At 58.0% G+C, this 18266-nt stretch overlaps 1 protein-coding gene and 1 non-coding gene across 2 annotated transcripts; one reads left to right on the top strand and one right to left on the bottom strand.

The window, feature by feature from the left end:
- Window positions 1-1273: 1273 nt before the first annotated feature.
- Window positions 1274-11778, bottom strand: GNA11 (G protein subunit alpha 11). The gene is made up of 7 exons (XM_049788667.1): window positions 11637-11778; window positions 5381-5565; window positions 4300-4454; window positions 4055-4183; window positions 3779-3908; window positions 3543-3696; window positions 1274-2695 (listed from the first exon to the last, which is right to left on the bottom strand). The coding sequence occupies exons 1-7, from the start codon at window positions 11770-11772 to the stop codon at window positions 2505-2507; spliced, it is 1080 nt and encodes a 359-aa protein (XP_049644624.1). The 5' UTR covers window positions 11773-11778; the 3' UTR covers window positions 1274-2504.
- A 6010-nt stretch (window positions 11779-17788) lies between these two features.
- Window positions 17789-17895, top strand: LOC126031770 (U6 spliceosomal RNA). Its single transcript, XR_007503599.1, has one exon. It is a non-coding gene; the product is annotated as a U6 spliceosomal RNA (small nuclear RNA).
- Window positions 17896-18266: the final 371 nt, after the last annotated feature.

The following is an 18266-nucleotide window of genomic DNA, read 5'->3' as shown; positions in this document are numbered from 1 at the left end:
CTCCTGACGCCCGGGGATCAAACCGTGGTCCGTCCTATGTTAGGACGCCCTACCACTTTCACCACCGCTCCGGCCCCGCTTCAGCCACTTTCATCCCGGTTTCTGCCAACTGATTCTCTGCACTGTCACTCGCCTGAGTGGGACCCTGTGGTCTCCGAAGGGCGCGTGAGCAGGGCTAGCCCCCTAGGCCCCTGGCACAACCTTCCCAGCTCCTCGTGCCCTGCTGCATCTCCCTGGCTCCTGCCACCAGCATGCCCGACCCTCGGTGGTGCTGAAAAACCTACCCAGAAGGCCCCGTCTGGATCCGCTGGAGCTCCCCCACTGTTCAAGTTTTCCTCCAAGTCCCGGTTCTGGGCATTTGACCAAACTTCAGTGCTCAGTGCCAGGCACCCCCAGGAAGCAAAGCCCAAGTAGTTTGCAATAGAGCCAGAGCCTGCAAGTGGGCAGGCAGGGAAACTGGGGAGCCCACACCAGCTCCAGGAATCGGGGCGCATAGGACTCCCCACGGTGAGAGGCAGGTGCCACCGTGGTGTCCACAGGCTAACGGAGAACGCATGCTTGTCCTGCTCTGGTACATTCTTAACCCAATCAGAAAGGGGCCCTGAATACCCTCCTATGTGGGCAGTTCTGAAGGACAGGGGGTTGGGGGACATGGGTCAGACACAAAAGGGCATTTCTGGGACTGGAGTAGTGGCGCAAACGGTAGGGCATTTGCCTTGCACACAGTTCGATTGCCCTACTTCCCATGTAGTCCCCCAAGCCAGAAGCGATTTGAGTGCATAGCCAGGAGTCACCGGTGTGGCCCAAAAACAAACAAAAAGTGTATTCTGAGGGTCGCATAAGGGAGAAAGGGAGGGGGCTGGGGCAAGACCGGTTTGGTGTGGGAAGGGAACTTCCTGGAAGTCTGGATATGTCGGAGAGTTTCATGTGTTAGCATATCACAAGGAGCTGTGAGAAGGTACAGAAATCTGCAAGGCTGAGTGGGGAGATGGTCTCGGGTCAAATGGGGGAGGCGATGGTGAGAGGCTGGGCAGCAAGGTGTTGGGAGATATTCCCCAGTCTCATGGCAGGATGGCAGACCCTAGGACTCCAGGTTCTGTCCCAGATGCGGTTCTCCCGGGAGAAGCTTCCAGTCCAAGCACTGAGACCATGATCCAGGCAAGATCCCGGTGTCCCCACAGCCAGAGGATATCTGGGACACCCCAGGGTTGCCGATCCCCCAGCCCCAGCCCCTTGGAGTCAGCCCTGGGAATAAGCCAGAACGTGGGGGGGGTGGGGCCCACCGGGTTTAAGAATAAGATTTATTCTAATTTAAAACAATTCATTTCAGGAGAAATATATGAAAAAAATTGATTTTCTATCAGGCAGCCCCAAGGCCGCGAGCATTGGCCGTGATTCCCCCGGCAGGCCGAGAGGTGTTTGGCATTGGCCTGGGACGCCCAAACATGCATTCCAAAGGACAGGAAGATTGAAAAAGAACATTTTATATAAGACTTTTAAATACAGAAAGGAAAAGATCAGATGAGCTGGTTAGGGCTGTGATGTACAAAGGGCGCCCCGCCCCCCTGCGGTGTGGAGGGGCCTTGGCACAACAGACTGGGGATGGGGCGCAGTGGCACTGGGGAGGGGAGGGGCATTGCGCGCCCCTCTGGGTGAAAATCATTGAAATATCGTGCATGTAGTTGAGGGGTACGGGGGTGAGACCTCCCGCCCCGACTTGCCTCGGGACCCCGAGGGGGCTGGGCGCTGAGTGGCCCGGAACCCCCTAGGGCCGGGCCTTGGCCCTGGAATGCTTGGCAGGCTGCCTGCCCCCGGGACACTAATACTTCGGGTGCCCCGAGGCCGGGCAGCGGGCACATGGCACAGTCGGGAACGCAGAGGGTTGCTCTCCTGCTCCCCACGTTTTCTTTGCATTGGCTGGCAGGGATGGGGGGGTGCTCAGACCAGAGGCGGGGGTGCACACACCCACGGAGACACCGCTGGCTTTGCCCCCGCAGCCAAAGCCCTGCAGACAACACTGTAGTGTGATTCCTTAGAGGCCACCCCACACTCGTCGGGGACCACGGGGAGCAAAGTGCGCGTGCGCTGGGCTGCGGGGTCCCCCCGGGCTCCAGGAAAGAGCCCCAGTGCGGTGGGGACCCACCTCACCGGTGACCCGTCTCTCTGGGGACAAACCTGAGAATATTCTGCCAAGGTCCCCGCCCCCCTGGTTTCCACAAAACCAAGCACAGAAGCAGCGCCCGCCTTCTCGGTCCCCCTGGGGTTCATGCCGAGGGGACAGGTGGGCAATGCGGGACATGTGGGAGCCAGAGCCGGGGCTCCCCGCCATGGCCCCCGGGCTTCCCTCCAGGGACATGGGGTGTTTCTTGGGTTGTTTCCCTCTAAAGAGAATATGGTTAGGCACTTCCCAGGGCGGGCAGCAGGGGGCGCCGCCCACCCACACTTCCTGGAGTCGTGAGCAAGGGGCCGGGCGGCGGCCAATAACTTAGAGGCAGGAGCGCGGCTCACACCAGGTTGTACTCCTTCAGGTTCAGCTGCAGGATCGTGTCCTTGACCGCCGCGAACACGAAGCGGATGTTCTCCGTGTCGGTGGCGCATGTGAAGTGCGAGTAGATGATCTTGTCGCTGTCGGGGTTCAGGTCCACAAACATCTTCAGGATGAACTCCCGGGCGGCCTGCGCATCCCGCTGGGGCCCTGCAGGGGAGGGAGGGGGAACAATGAGGGAAAAGGGGAGATGGATCCTAGCCCCGCCCCACCCACAGCAGACAAATCAGGAGCACATCCACTAGGGCAGGCCCCTGGAATGCTCCCTGCATGCGCTTCCCAGATCTAGGCACCTGTAACCCCACACACACCCCAACATGGCCGTCTCCTCACCACATGTCACAAGCACACCGGCATGTGCGCCACACGCGAACATGACCACACTCGTGTACACATCCACGCCACACATGTACAGGAGACCACACATGCACGTACGGCACGCTCACCACATGTACATGTTCATGCACAATGCAGTCACGAATGAACACATAAAAGCACCTTATCGGTGCATTACATACATGTACGTGCCCGTGCATGTACAATGATCCCAGGCATGTATACACCCACATGCATGCATAGGGCCACACACACACACACAAGCACACACACGTGTGCATTACTATACAGGTCCACACAGTTCATATATATGGCTCATGTGTGTATAAAGCCACAATGTGTCCATACATGTATAAACATGATACACACACACACACACCAACACATACAGTCAGATGCCCTGAACACACAGGCGCGCACTCATACTGCACACACAAACACCACATGGACATGCCCGGTATGCACGGATCTGAGCCCAGCAGGGCTGCCCACAGCTGCTGTCTCCCCCAGCCAGGCCTTCACCCCGTGCCACTAAGCCTCACCCCAGGCAGGCTGAGAAGCTTCTCCTGGGGCTAATGCTGGGGGGTCCCCGGGGCCTGGGGCGGGCAAGGGGGGCTCCCAGTCGAACTCGGGAAGTAGACGCACCCTCCCCCCTACTCACCATCGAACTCGGGGAAGTAGTCGACCAGGTGCGAGCGCTGCACCTTGTCCTCCAGCAGGTCCTTCTTGTTGAGGAAGAGGATGACGGAGGAGTTGTGGAACCAGGGGTAGGTGATGATGGTGCGGAACAGCGCCTTGCTCTCCTCCATGCGGTTCTGGGGCAAGGCACGGGCAGCAGCATGAGGCCGGTCCCTGGAGACTCCCCTTCCCCCACCCCGGGATCCCCCCACCACTCACCTCGTTGTCCGACTCCACCAGCACCTGGTCGTACTCACTGAGGGCCACGAGGAACATGATGGACGTGACGTTCTCAAAGCAGTGGATCCACTTCCGGCGCTCCGACCGCTGGCCCCCCACGTCCACCATCCTGTGGGAACCCCAATATCAGAGACCCCCGAGACCACTGGGTGCCCGTCTCAGACCAGGCCCCTGGATTACCAGCACCTTGAACCCCCACACCCAGCAGAGGCCCCACAGCACTGGCAGGCCGGGGCCCTGGAGGTGAGGCCCCACCTGAAGATGATGTTCTCCAGGTCGAAGGGGTACTCGATGATGCCGGTGGTGGGCACGCGGACCCGTAACACGTCCTGCTGCGTGGGCAGGTAGCCCGAGGTGGCGATGCGGTCCACGTCTGTCAGGTAGCTGTGGGACACAGGGCAGGTGAGAGGGTGCCCTGAGTCCGGTCAACGGGTGTGTGTGTGTGTGTGTGTGTGTGTGTGTGTGTGTGTGTGTGTGTGGTGGTGGTGGGGGCCACTCACTACTTGGCCGAGTCCGACAGCTGGTACTCGCGGCGCCGGTCATAGCACTCCTGGATGCCCGGGTCACCCCACAGCGTCTTGATGGCGTCTACGTAGCGCAGCTCGAATGTCGTCACCTTCTCCACGTCCACCTCACGGATCAGCAACGCATTGGCCTGCGGGAATGAGGCTCAGCTTGGGGCTGGGAGCTCAGAGCCTGGTACCCGTGGCCAGAGGCCTGGCCCAGGACAGAACCTTGACGGCGGCCGCTATTACAGCCCAGGAGCAGGCCCTGAGGAGCAGCGAGCAGTGACTCTGGCTCCATATACCTCTGACCACACGGCATGAGGCCTCTGCACAGATCCCTGCTGACCCCAGCTCTAGGACATGTGCACACAAGGCACTGTATCACACATATCTTCTGCATACATATGTGTGCCCTCCGCACATGTATCATCACACAGGCACTCCTGTGTAGTACACACATATACACATTAGCACTTTGGGGGGGAGTTTGGGCCACGCTTGGTGGCATTCAGGGATTGTTATTCCTGGCTCTGCACTCAGAAATCAATCCTGGCAGGCTCAGGGGACCATACAGGATGCCAGGGGTTGAACTTAGGTCCGTCCTGGGTCGACCGCCTGCAAGGCAAATGCCTGCCACTGTGCTACCTCTCCAGCCCCTCATCAGCACATTCTAACTAGCGGGTACTATGTACTATTGCATAACCTCCACATGTAAGTACTGCTATGTGGCACATGCACATGTCCTCCCAACATGTCTATTAGCACGTGCATGTACTATGTACAGAGATCTTCCACGAACTTGCACCTATAATACATGAAGAAAACATCCATGACCTATACCCCTGTACACTTGGTCACACCACACGCACACCATAAACATGTGTATTCCACAAGCACCCACGTCTGTGCAGTCACATGGCACTGTCACGGACATTCCTCATACACGCACACACACAAACCACGTCACACTAGCATGGCCCCTGCCAGTGCCCCTGGATCCGGTGGCCAGAAGGAGAACCAGACCCCACTTGGGGAGATGTGCTTGGGTGTGGGTTGAGGGTTCCACGGGCCCCACCTGGTTCTGCTCGTCGCGGTAGAGGATCTTGAGTGTGTCCATGGCACGGACCAGCGCCTGCATGGCTGTGAAGATGTTCTGGTAGACCAGCTTGGTAAAGCCGCGCTTGTCCTCCTCTGAGTAGCCAGCGCCATGGATTATGCGCATCTGCTTAATGAAGGTGCTCTTCCCGCTCTCGCCCGTTCCTGCAGGCCAAGGTGCAGGGGGCAGAGGTCAGGGCCATGGTGCAGGGAAACATGAAGCCCCAGACCCTGCCATCGCAGACTGGCCACGAGACACACCGTCAGCTCTGGTTCCAAGGCCAGCACGCCAGCACCCCCATGTCTCCCCTCTATCTCCTTGGTCCCACCCATGCCACATCCCTCTGCCCTGTCAGAGGCTCCCTCGTGGGCTTCAGTCTATAGACACGAAACACAGACCCCAATTATTCGGGGCTCAAGCTCACCACCACCACCAGATGGGTTGGAAACATCTGCAGGACTCACACGGCCTCACCCATGCAAGGGGCCTGCCCCAATCTTTCCCCTGGAGCCAAGCAAACTTGCACCACCACCCCCCACTCTGTTCCCAGATACAGCACACATGCCACTCCTAGCCCCCATCGCCAGAGTCTAACCAGGGGCAGCTTTCCCAAGGCAAGTAGCTGATGATGTTCCACCCTCGGCCACGCGGGGGCGCCCGAACCTCCATCTCCAGTGGGCGCGACTGTTGAGAGGCCCCAGACAAGGGACCCCAGACCGCGCCTGTGTAAGAGATGGTGGGGTGGCCAGGAACTGAGACCTATTGGAAACGCACAGCCAGAGGATGGCCCCAAGGTGAGGTCCGACCCCCCCACAAAAAGCAGAACCCCCTGGGTCCTATCAACACTACTTGGAAGACCCCCTAATAATTAAAGCCCAAAGTTCCAGAGTGCCCTAGGAGCCCCTCGCGCCTGCATAGGACTGCTGAAAACCTTGGTGTCCCCCTGCCCCGCTATCTGCAGCCCTAGCAGCCACCGATGATGCTAGGCCCCGAGGACCCCTCAACCAGAATGAGGCACACCCCACAGGACTCCTCCTCAAGAACCCACCACACACCTAGGAGCCTTTGCAGGGGGTGTCCCCGCCCCACAGTACAGACACCTGCATGCACCCTACCTCGCCACACACCCCAGACTGCAGGGTACAAGGTGAAGCTCAGAGCTATCCTATCCTGGACACAGCACCTGAGAACCCAGCCCCCCAGCTGGGGCCAACAGGCTGTTGGCCAGATAAGGCTGGGAGGAAAAGTCACCCAGCCTCCAGGACAGCTGCAGGCAGGGGCACAGTGGGTGTGCCCCTAGTCTGGTGACACTGAGGCGAGGGCCACACTGAGGAAACACGTGAAAGTTAGATGGGGCACCATAGCCTTGGGTGAGCATCTGGACACAGTAAAGGCAACAGAAGGCCAGTGGATCAGGGAGCATGTGGAGGCAACAGCACCCATCACCAAGAGGGAGACATGAGGTGGGCTAGAGGGGATGAGTGCGACCCCCCACACGGGGGTGCTAAGGAGTCGAAATGAGCTGAGTTTGCCTGCCCAGAGAGCAGCACACACAAAACATTGCCCCGGGGGTATGAAGCAGGAGATGGGGGTTCTTAAGGAGTCCTTCAGAAACTCTCCAAACTCCCCACATTGTGGGGGTGTGGACCGGTCCACCCAGTCACTGACCAGTGTCAGGGGGTGCCTGGAACCCAATCCTTGCACTCAGGGTGCTGTTCTTCATGGCGTCCCCATGGGGACACATGCCAGAAGGGAGCGGGACAACTGGAGATACTGCACACCGGAATCGTTCCTACAAGTGGGGGAAGCAGGGCAGAGCGGGGATCCCAGGCACAGATGCCCAAGGGACCAGGAGCCTCAGCCCAGTTCCTGGCAGTGGTCCTCAAACTATGGCCCTCGTGCCACATATTGTATTTGTATCTGTTTTGTTTCTTCATTGCAAAATAAGATATATGCAGTGTGCATAAGAATTCGTTCTTAAGTTTTGTTTTTACTATAGTCAGACCCTCCAATGGTCTGAGGGACAGTGAACTGGCCTCCTGTTTAAAAAGTTTGAGGACCCTTGGGGTGCTGGGCGGGCAGAGCACCATTGAGTACGAGAAGCTGTGGGGCCAAGGCACAGACCAAACACCACTGCCTGGGCGTTGAGGGGGTTCTGCAGAAACTATTGGGGCAGCAGAGGGGATAAAAAGGTTCAGGAGACAGGGCCAGGGACTTCATGCCACTGAGGAAGGCGCTTGGACCTGGTCACAGTGGATTTTGTTCTGTCTTTTGGAAGAAAAAAAGGAGGGTAGGAGTGAGCGATAGGAGTGTTTGAGGGCTTGATCCCCAGTATCCCAAAAGGTCCCCAGAGTTCCAGGCAGAAATGATCCCTGAGCTCAGCTGGGTGTGGCCCCCAAATTTTTGGGGCATATTTAGGGATCTGAGAGAGTACAGCGGGGAGGGCGTTGCCTTGCACCCCTGGCACCACTCAGGGTCCCTTGAGCCCAGCAGGAGTAATTCCTGAGTGCAGAGGCCAAGTTCTATCCCTAGCACCCCATCTACTCCATCCACCCAGCATCCTGTGGGGGAGGGATGCTTCCAACCACAGAGCTTGGTACAGCCCAGGGGCCCATCTGGCTTGATCCCCGAACCCCTCAAAAAAAAAAAAAAGCAAATAAAAGTCCCCAAACCAGCTTATTCAAGACCAGCGCAGGGGCACTTAAGGAGCCAGCAGAGTGCCCAGGTCATTCGGGCAGACCCTGTGCTCCCTCCCAGCTCCCTCTTGCTGTCCCTTGGCCACTGCACACGAGTGCCCTGCAGCTTTGGGGAGGTCTCAGCATGCGGACCGTGCCCCAAAGACATAAACACTGCAAGAGCAACTGCAGAGCAGACGCAGGAGCCAGGACGGACAGTGCACACACACACGTACGCCCGCACACCACACACCACATATGCGTACACAAGTTCATACTGCTCACACCCACACATCTGTCACACATACACGCATCCGCCCACACACATCCGCACACCCACCCACTCACGCCCACGGACGTGCACACTTGGTGCCCACTCCCCCACTGCCCCTGGCATGCAAAGTGACACCCGGCTACAAGTACGAGTGCGCGACCCCGGGGGCCCCTTGCACATGCCGGTGGAACGGGCCGAGTGACCTGGTCGGCAAGTGGCCACAGCCGCCAGGTTTGTTGTCCCTCCCGGCCGTCTCCAGGGTGCACCTCCAGAAGCAGGGACCTGGACATGCGCCTGAGACACGGGCTCTGGGGCCAGGGGCCACTCCCTTTCCCCCAGTGTGTCCTGCCGGCCAGGCTTCCTGTGCCCCAGAGCCTGAGCAGACCCCGAGTACTTCAGACAAATTGGGGTCCAGGGGGGTCCACCGCAGCCATGGTCAGAACCATGGGTCCTCGGTGGAGTCATCGGGGTCTCCACTGCAACCTGGGAGCCCCCAGACCACCCCCTGAAGCCTTAAACCTCGAACCCCGTAGCATGGCTGACCGCTGTAGCCTGCCTGGGCCTGGGGGGTGGGGGAGGAGCCCAGAGTCACTTATCCTGGCACCCTGAGAATGGGCACTGAGGGGCTACCCTAAGGCGGTGGGCCTGCGGGTATCCAGGGCTAAGCAGTGGGGGGCCCTGAAGAGGTTCTGGGGCTCAGCTGTGGGGTCCGAGGGGGTCCCAGGACTCAGTGGTAGGGACCCTGATGCTCCTCACAGAGGCTCAGCCTTACCACCTACAGCAGGGCCAGAGCCCCCCAAAAGTTTTGTGCTGAGACCTGGGACCTCTCTGAGCTGGCACAGTCCCCATCCCCACTCGCCAGTAGGGGGCACCCCACAAACCCCAAAGTGAAAAGGGCGGGGAGACTGGCCAAGGGAGACACCACCCCCAAACCAAACCCCTCCACCAACACCAGCAGAGAAAGTCCTGGGCCCTGCAGCCTGAGAGTGACCAGATCAGAGTGGGGGTGCACCAGGCCAGACCCCCACAGACTCCATCCAGAGCTACCCTCAGCCCCATGGGAAGGGGAGGGCCAGGCCCACAGGGAAACTGAGGAACAGAAAGCTGAAGGGTTATTCTGATACACGGAGTGGGGCCTACAGGCACCAGGGTACAGAGCCTCCAAGAGAAAGTGAGGGAGAAGCGGTTGGGGCCCCCCACCCTGGGCTGAGATGCGGGTGGGGGCGCGGCCTGGGCGCTACCCTCTGCCAGGAGCCGCCGCGGGCACTCAGACTCTGCAACCCCGTCCCTGCGCCCGGGAGGCGCCGCCCTTCCGTGGCTGCCACACCCGCCGGACTCGGGCCTGGGCGGCAGGAAGCATGTGCCGGGCTTAAATTAGCAGCTTCGGCCTGAGTGTCCAAAGCCCGCCAAGGGGCCTTTGCGGACCCCACGGTCTGCTCCCCACTAGGCCTGTCCCTCCCTGCACCTGCTCCGGTGCTGACAGAGGCCTCCCTGGCAGGGACCCCCGTGGATGTCCCATGACAGGGCCAGGACGAAGGATTGGAAGCCCGGGTCAAGAGCACAGCAGGGCCGGGGGGAACAGCAAGGTTCGGGGGGGGGGGGGGCAGGAAACGGGCCAGGAACACCTCTGACCCGACCCCAAAAGAAAGGCCTTTATTGGAGCTGGAGAACTGATGCAGAGGCAAAAGGGCATCCCTGGCCCCCCTAAAAATAAATCAACGAGACGGGCCCTCTACTATGGACTTGGAGAGAATGCAGGAAGAGGACTCAGCTATGCAGGGTCCATAGTGCCCACTGCTCGCACTCCTGGGCTGAGGACTCCCCTAAAGCAGGGAGGGAACATGCAGGCCATGGAGGAATATGGACCCCACCAGAGGCCCCAAGAAGGGCTCATGTCCTCAGGTGGGGGCAGCATCCCCATGGGCCCCAGGTCAGTCACTCTGCACAGGCTGCGGTGGGGAAATGCCCCCGAGCCCAGGTCCCTTGGAGAGGCCGATGGCACAGGGCAGGGCCACAGCCACAATGGGGCCCTCTTGGCCCAACCACATGTTGCAGTGACCACTGACCGTGGGCTTCTGCCTGCCCCTCAGAGGTGCATTCCTGGGGTGCCTGATCCAGCTGAGCATCCCCATGGTCATGGTCCCAAGTGTCCGTGGAACGTCCCATGACCAGGACAAAGATGTGGATAATATTGGGAAGCACATCCAGTAAGGAACAGGGCTGTACCCTGCTGCTCCTGTCTCGGAGATGTGCACCCAGGGATGGGGACAGAGGGTGCCGTGGCCAGGGTGCAGCCCAGCGGGGGACCCCAGCAAGCACAGGATGGTGAGCAGGACTGTTGCATGTTTGGTAAACGCTGGGGCCATGGCCAGTCGTATTTGGGGTGAAAACACCCAGCCCACAGCTGGGCAGCAGGTGACCAGCAGGTGTGGAGTGGGGAGGCACCTGATGCCCCCCAGGGTTTGACCCACCAGCTGTGCTTCCTGCACCCGGGGCAGGACCCACTGCTGGGGGCCTCAGAGGCCCGACATGGGGGTGACTATAGACGGAAGACCTGCCCCTGGCTGGAAAGCAGGGGGGGGGTCATCAGGTGGGTGAGGCCAACTACCCATAGAGTGCAGGGTCCCTTGGGAAACTAGGGGTGCAGGGGCATCTGGTGGACAACACGAACACTTTATGGTTAGGTTCTCCCCAGACACCCTACAGCCAGGTCAGGTCTCCCATGGGCACCTCATGGCATGGTCAGAGTTCACCCTCGATACAGCAATCAGGGGTCCCAGTGGACACTATGATCAAAGTCCCCCCAGACACCCTGCTATTAGGGCCCTGTGGACACCACGGTCAGGGACACCCCGCATATAGGGTCCCCTGTAGACACCATCAGAGTCTTCCTGTGGACACCTCGCATGCAGAGTGCCCCTGTGGACACCTCAAATTCAGGATCCCCCTGCAGACAACTCAAAATCAGGATCCCCTGGCTAACACCCCAAAATCAGGGTGCCCCTGTGGATACCCCAAAACCAGGACTCCCCCCTGCGGACACCCCAAATTCAGAGTCTCCCGGCGGACACCCCCAAATCAGGGTCCCCAGGCGGACACCCCAAAACCAGGGTGCCCCTGCGGACACCCCAAAATCAGGGACCTCCTGCGGACACCCCAAATTCAGGGTCCCCCGTGGGCACCGCGGCCAGGGTCCCCCACGGCACGGCATCCCACCCCATATCCAGGGTCCCCCGCGGAGCTCGCGCCGCCCCCCGCCCGGCCGCACGGCCGCCCGCCCGCTCACCCAGCAGCAGCAGCTTGAGCTCGCGCCGCGCGTCGCGCTTGTCCCGCCGCAGCTGCTTCTCGATCTCGGCGTTGATGCGCTTGGACTCCTTGACCTCGTCGCTCAGGCAACAGGCCATCATGGACCCCAGAGTCATGGTCGCGGCCCGGCCGCCCGGCCGCCCCCGCCGCCGCCGCCCCCCCAGCCGGGCCCGGGCCCGGAGCCGCCCCCGGCCGCGCCCCGCCCGGCCCTACGGCGCTCCTGGGCCTCCGGCCGGCCGGCCGGCTTCCGCCTGGGCCGCCGCCCGCGCCGCTCCCCGCCCCGCACGCCGGTCACCGGCCGCCCGCCCGCGCCGCCGTGGCCACCGCCGCCAACTGCAGCCGCCGCGACCGAGCCAGCGACAGCGCCGCGCAACCGAACCCGGCGGACAGCGGCGCCGACGGACGTGCGGGGCGGCCAATGGCGAGGGCAGGGGGCTGCGGGGGCGGGACCTCGTCCGGGGAGGGCGGGCAGATGCGCAGACGGACGGGCGCCTCAGCCAATGAGGGCGAGGATCAGCCCTCGGAGGCGTGGTCTGGACCGGGGTGGGGCGGGGCGGGCGCGCCTAGGTTTGGTTGAGCCGACGTGGGAAGAGAGAGAGGGCCGCTGCAGCCGGGAGCGCGGCCGAGCCGCTCGGGATTGTGGGAATGTGGCGGACTGGTGGGGGGAGTGTGGGGGCAGGAGGGGCAGCTATAAGGACTGCGGGGGTTCCCTGGCTCCCCTACGAAGCACCCAGAATCAGCCTTCTCGGCCTCACTAAACAGCCTGGCTTTCCCCCCACCCAGTGTACTAAGGAGCTTTCCTAGGGAGCCACTCTTAAACCAGGCCGGCATTAATGGAGGGCCTGCTGTCTGCATGGTGCACTAAGAGCAAAAGACAGAGCCTGCTGCATGCATACCACCATGCACGGACCAGACATGACTTGCAGCTCCTACCGCTTACCGGGTGTGGACCAGGCATGAAGGCAGCGCCTGCCTGTGGCTCTGGCATTAATAAGCACTTGCTGTATTTTATTCTAGGCCTGTCCCCAACACCTGCCATGTGCCAGGTGTTCCGCCGTAAATAATGCTGTACGAACATACCGTAGGGGCCAGGGAGATAATACAGTGGGTAGGGCTTTTGCCTTGCACACTGCTAACCTGGGTTCGATCCCTAGCATGCCATAATACCACCAAGAATCATTTTTGAGCAAAGATCCAGGAGTAACCCAAGAACACTGCTGGGTTGTGGCCTAAAATATTAAATATATATTTTAAATAATGTAGCATGGTGGGCTGGAGCCATGGGACAGTGTGCAAGGTGCTGGCCTTGAATGCAGTCAACCGAGGTTCTATCTTTGGCATCCCGTATGGTCCCCTGTACACCGCCAGGAGTAATCCCTGAGCATACAGACATAAGGAAGTCTGAGCCTGGCCAAATGTGGCCCAAAAAGCAATAATAACAATAATAATAATGTAGCATCTCCATGGTGCCTGGGCTCCTTCCTGGGCCCCGTGGGCTGGGTTCAGCTGACTTCTGAGTGCTGGCAAGAAGGCAGATGTTCTTGAGGCTGAAACCAAGATCCGGGCCTGCCTGACACCTGTCCCGGTACTGACCCAGGGGTGGGGCACACCACTCTCCCCACCTGGCCCTGCCCGACCCTTCAAACTGCACCTTGACACGCTCTCATCTCCTCCAGATAAGCAACAAGGGCCAAAGTCTCTTTTCTGAGCTGGGTGTGGAGATTAGCTCAGGGAAACACAACCAAGCCAGGGGCATCCTGGCCCCCTCACCAGAAACAGAAACCCCTTGGCCCAGCACTGACCTAATAAGGCCGGCAGGGTCTTCCTTGCCATACACCCCCCCCCAACTCTCCCCAGCTAGAGACTATCTGTCTCCTACACCAGGTTCAAGGACTACTCCTGGCAGTGCCTGAGGGACCATGCAGCATGGGGTTCAAACCTGGGGTCTCACATGCTCTGTTCACTTGGGCCCCGACCGTTCTCCTCTCCCCCAGCCCAAGATGATGCGTCTTGCTTCCTGCTGCACCGGTGCACACAGTAGGTGCTCAATAAAGAGTGGCAGGTGACACACACTGTCACACCACCAGGGGCCAGTGGCCTGTGTGCTTGTCTAAAACACCAGAGGCCTCTGTCCAGCCTCCACACAGCCATAGGCCGGATAGTGTGATAGGTCTAAAGAGTGGCCAGTGGGCTGTGTGTGTTTGAGAGACACAGCAGCATGGACAACACTATGCAAGGTAGAGGCACAAGAATTTGGTTCCCATTGTCCTGGGTGGGGTCCCCATTTCTCAGCATCCACTGGGGATGGAGGATTCTGCATGTAGGGGGCTTGTTGCATCCCAGCCACATGGTCCCCAATACAAGGAGCAAGCCCTTAAAAACACAGCTAAGAGGAGCCATGACTCTCCTTCAGAGAGACACAGATAGTAGGACAAGTCAGCCTTGGGACATTGTGCACTGAGTTCACGTCCATGTTTGTGAGATCACATAGGACCTGGGCGACCTCACTGGACCCTCACATACATGGCATGTTCTCTCTATCTCTCTGTCTCTCCATCTCTGTAAGTCTCTGTCTGAGCTGGTCTTTATCTTGCTCCTGCAGAAATGGAAATCCCCCTACACCCTGTCCCCTGCTGTGGCCGGGGTACTGCTGGCCTGAGCACGAGCTGTGTGGCCTACTGACTATTGGTGGGAGCAGCCCTGCCCCCCCCCAGTGTATCTCCTTTCTCCCCTTCTCTCCCAACAGAGTGGGGGCACTAGACCTTTCATTTTCCAGGGTGCAGTCACGGGGGACAGGGAAGGATCTGGGGTGGCACAGATGTCTTTGGGGACAATCCAGCACAGAGGACCTGGTAGTGCTCAGGGATCTGTGGGACACACCCACCTCAGAGATGCAGGGTGCAGGGGTTGGCCTGCTGAGGGCAGACCCCATCTCTGGCGGAAATAGTGGCTGACCACTGAGCCAACAGCCCAGCCTCAAAAATTCAAGACTAGGAGGTAAAACCAGAGTGTGAAGACACTGCTTTTACCCAGTCCCAATACATCATCCAGTTCTCAGTGGACCTAATGGACAAAGAATGATCCTTAGGTCCCCTGATCCACCTCCCAACAGAAACAAACAAACAAACAAACAAATATATATATATATATATATATATATATATATATATAAATTGAATTAACTTACTGGTTTATTTATTTCTTCTTCTTGTTTTTCTTTTATATTCTTTCTTTTTTGTTTTTGGGCCACATCCGGCGGTGCTCAGGGGTTACTCCTGATATTGCACTCAGAAATGACTCCTGGAAGGCTCGGGGGACTGGCCTTATAATGCCAGGGTAGAACCCAGGTTGGCTCTGTGTGAGGCAAACTCCCTTCCTGCTATATTGTCTCTCTGGCCCCAGATTTATTTCCATTTTTGTTTCTGTTTCCATTTTTACAGTCATAGCTGAGTGCATAGAGTCCCCTCAAGAAGAGATTGGGGTACCATTGTCAGTGGGTTCCAGCAACCTATAAGGGCTGAGAAAGTGGTTTAGGGGTGGCACTGTGCTTAGGACAAGCAAGGCCCCGAGTTTGCCTGGCCACCCCCCAGATCCTGAGGATGAGCTCTGAGAGGCCCAGTAACTGCTCTTTTGGCAAGGCCCACAAATAAACCAACAAACACATCACAGGAAATCAGATGTGACTCCAGACATTGAAGCATCCCTGCAGGGTCATCCCATGGAGACCCCGGAGCAGCCCCTCAAGACACCAGGTCAGGACACCTCTCTCTGTAAAAAGCCTTAAGTCTATGTGTTTAGGGCCAGAGAGATAGGACAGGAGTCAAAGCACTGGCCTTAACACAGCCAACCCAGGTTTGATCCCCAGTACCTCTTAGGGTCCCCAAGCACCACCAGTAGTGATCCCTGAGCACAGTTAGAAATCAGCACTGAGCACGGTGCAATGTGGCCCTAAAATAAAAATAGACAAACAAGGTAAGGAGCAATAGTACAGCATGAAAGGCATTGCAAGCAGCCATCTAGGTTTGATCCTCAGCATCCCATTAGGGTCCCCGAACCTCCCAGGAGTAATTCCTGGGTGCAGAGCCAGTAGTAAGCCCTGAGCACTGTCTTGTGTGGGCTCCAAACAAAAACAAAGGAGATTTAAAGAGCCAAAGAGTCAGACAAATAGAACAATGGGGAGGACGCTGGCCCTGTGCACAGCTGACCCGGGTTTTTGCCCCTGCACTTCGTATAGTCTCTCAAGCACTACCAGAACTGATTCCTGAGTACAGAGCCAGGAGTTAGCACTGAGCACCACTGGGTGTGGCACCCCTCAAATAAGTCAGTTGGTCCGTTTTCAAAGATGCTGCCAGGTCAGGAATGCAGGGGAGGGGAGCCAAGATGTGACTGAGGTGCAGAGGAAGAGAATGGGGTGCTTGTTTATTCCCTTTTGCTTTGGTTTTTTGGGACCCTCCAGAGTGGGACTCCCCGCTAATGATTCTTTTTTTTTTTTTTTGGTTTTTGGGCCACACCCAGTAACGCTCAGGGGTTACTCCTGGCTATGTGCTCAGAAGTTGCTCCTGGCTTGGGGGACCATATGGGACACCGGGGGATCGAACCGTGGTCCGTCCTAGGCTAGCGCAGGCAAGGCAGGCACCTCACCTCCAGCGCCACCGCCCGGCCCCCTGCTGATGATTCTTGGGCAGAGGGGCTGGTGGGGCTCTGTGCAGGGAAAGGCCTGCAGAGGCAGCGATGCTCTGGGCACCCAGAATATGCTGGGCTGCAGCACTGGTACTCAGACCCTCTCTGCGCCCAGAGGCCTGGCCCCTCCATGCATGCTTGCGGCATGCAAATACAGGTGCTCCTCATGCACACAGAAGCACATGTGTACGGCACAATCATGCATATATGTAAGCATGCATGCACGACCTACACTGCTCATCTGTATATGCACAGACACGGCCCAGGAAGGTATGCTGGCTCTGAGAAGTACATCCTGGCCTGTCACTCCTGGACCCCCTGGAAGCTGAGGACCACCCCTACTCAGGAGGACAAAGTGAGGTAACAGTGGGAAGTGAGTCAGGAGCCAGTGGGAGCCCAAAAAGCTTCAATGAGGAAACAGGGAAACCGAGGCCCAGGGCAAGGGGTGAACCGGTGATTCCTGCCAGGTGCTGAGTCAGGTATACCCGCCCGGGCCCCAGGAGCCGAAGTCCAGAGGCCGCACCCGCTGGCCCTGAGCCTGCCCCGCCCCGCTGCACCCCAAACCCTCCAGGCAGCTCGAGAGTTGAGTCCAGGGCTGGTTTATGAGAGCAGGGTTGGGGGGAACCCCAGGTGAGGGAGCCAAGGTCGCCTCCTGGCACCAAGTCAGGAGCGAAGGTGATAGGTTGACTCCAGCTCTCACTGGCTCAGAAAGTCCAGAAACCAGAGAGGGGCCTGGAGCTCCAAATCCTGCAGCATGCAGGGGTGTTTGTTTTGGGGATCAGATCATGATGCTCAGGGGAAGCTCAGGAATCACTCTTGGAGGTGCTCAGGGGACCCTATGGGATGTCGGGGATCGAACCCGAGTCAGCCACATGCAAAGCAAGTGTCCTCACTGCTGTGCTAAAACTGATCCAAGAGGCCAGAGCAATAGCACAATGACCAACTCTAGAAGAACCCCAGTTCAATTCCTAGCATTTCATATGGTCCCCCAAGCCTGCCAGGAGCGATTTCTGAACGCAGAGCCAGAAGGAACCCAAGTGCCACCGGGTGTGAACCAAAAACAAACAAACAAACAAACAAACAAAAACTCTGACCCAATTTTTTCATTTTAAAAAGTTCCTTACAGGGCAGGAGTGATAGCACAGCAGTAGAGCCTTTGCCTTGCACGCAGCCGACACAGGACGGACGGTGGCATCCCATATGGTCCCGAGAGTCTGCCAGGGATTTCTGAATGCAGAGCCAGGAGGAACCCCTAAACGCCACTGGGGGTGACCTAAAAACAAACAAACAAAAAACAATCAAAGGTTCCTTACATCATTTCTCATTGAAAACAGGCAGGGACCCTGTGAGATAGTAGTCTGAATCTTTGGGGGGCATCCAGGGCTAAGCACACACACACACACACACACACACTCAAATATATAGTCAGACACACAAAGAATCCCATACTCACTGCTCGCTTTGGCAGCATATATACTAAGATTGGAACGATACAGAAAAGATTAGCATGGCCCCTGAACAAGAATGACAGGGAAATTCGTGAAGCGATATATATATATATATATATATATATATACACACACACATATATATACACACACATATATATACACACACACACACATATATATATATTTTTTTTTTTTTTGGTTTTTTTTTTTTTTTGGTTTTTGGGCCACACCCGGCAGTGCTCAGGGGTGACTCCTGGCTGTCTGCTCAGAAATAGCTCCTGGCAGGCACAGGGTACCATATGGGACACCAGGATTCGAACCAACCACCTTTGGTCCTGGATCGGCTGCTTGCAAGGCAAACGCCGCTGTGCTATCTCTCCGGGCCCGCGATCTATATTTTTTTATGATAAAAAAAAAGTCACATACTCAGCTCTGCCTCTTAAATAGAAGGGGAAATGAGGGTTCCAGGACCAAACAGA

The sequence above is a fragment of the Suncus etruscus genome, chromosome 15, assembly GCF_024139225.1.
Source record: "Suncus etruscus isolate mSunEtr1 chromosome 15, mSunEtr1.pri.cur, whole genome shotgun sequence".
Lineage (NCBI taxonomy): Eukaryota > Metazoa > Chordata > Mammalia > Eulipotyphla > Soricidae > Suncus > Suncus etruscus.
This window is presented reverse-complemented; position numbering and strand designations above follow the sequence as displayed.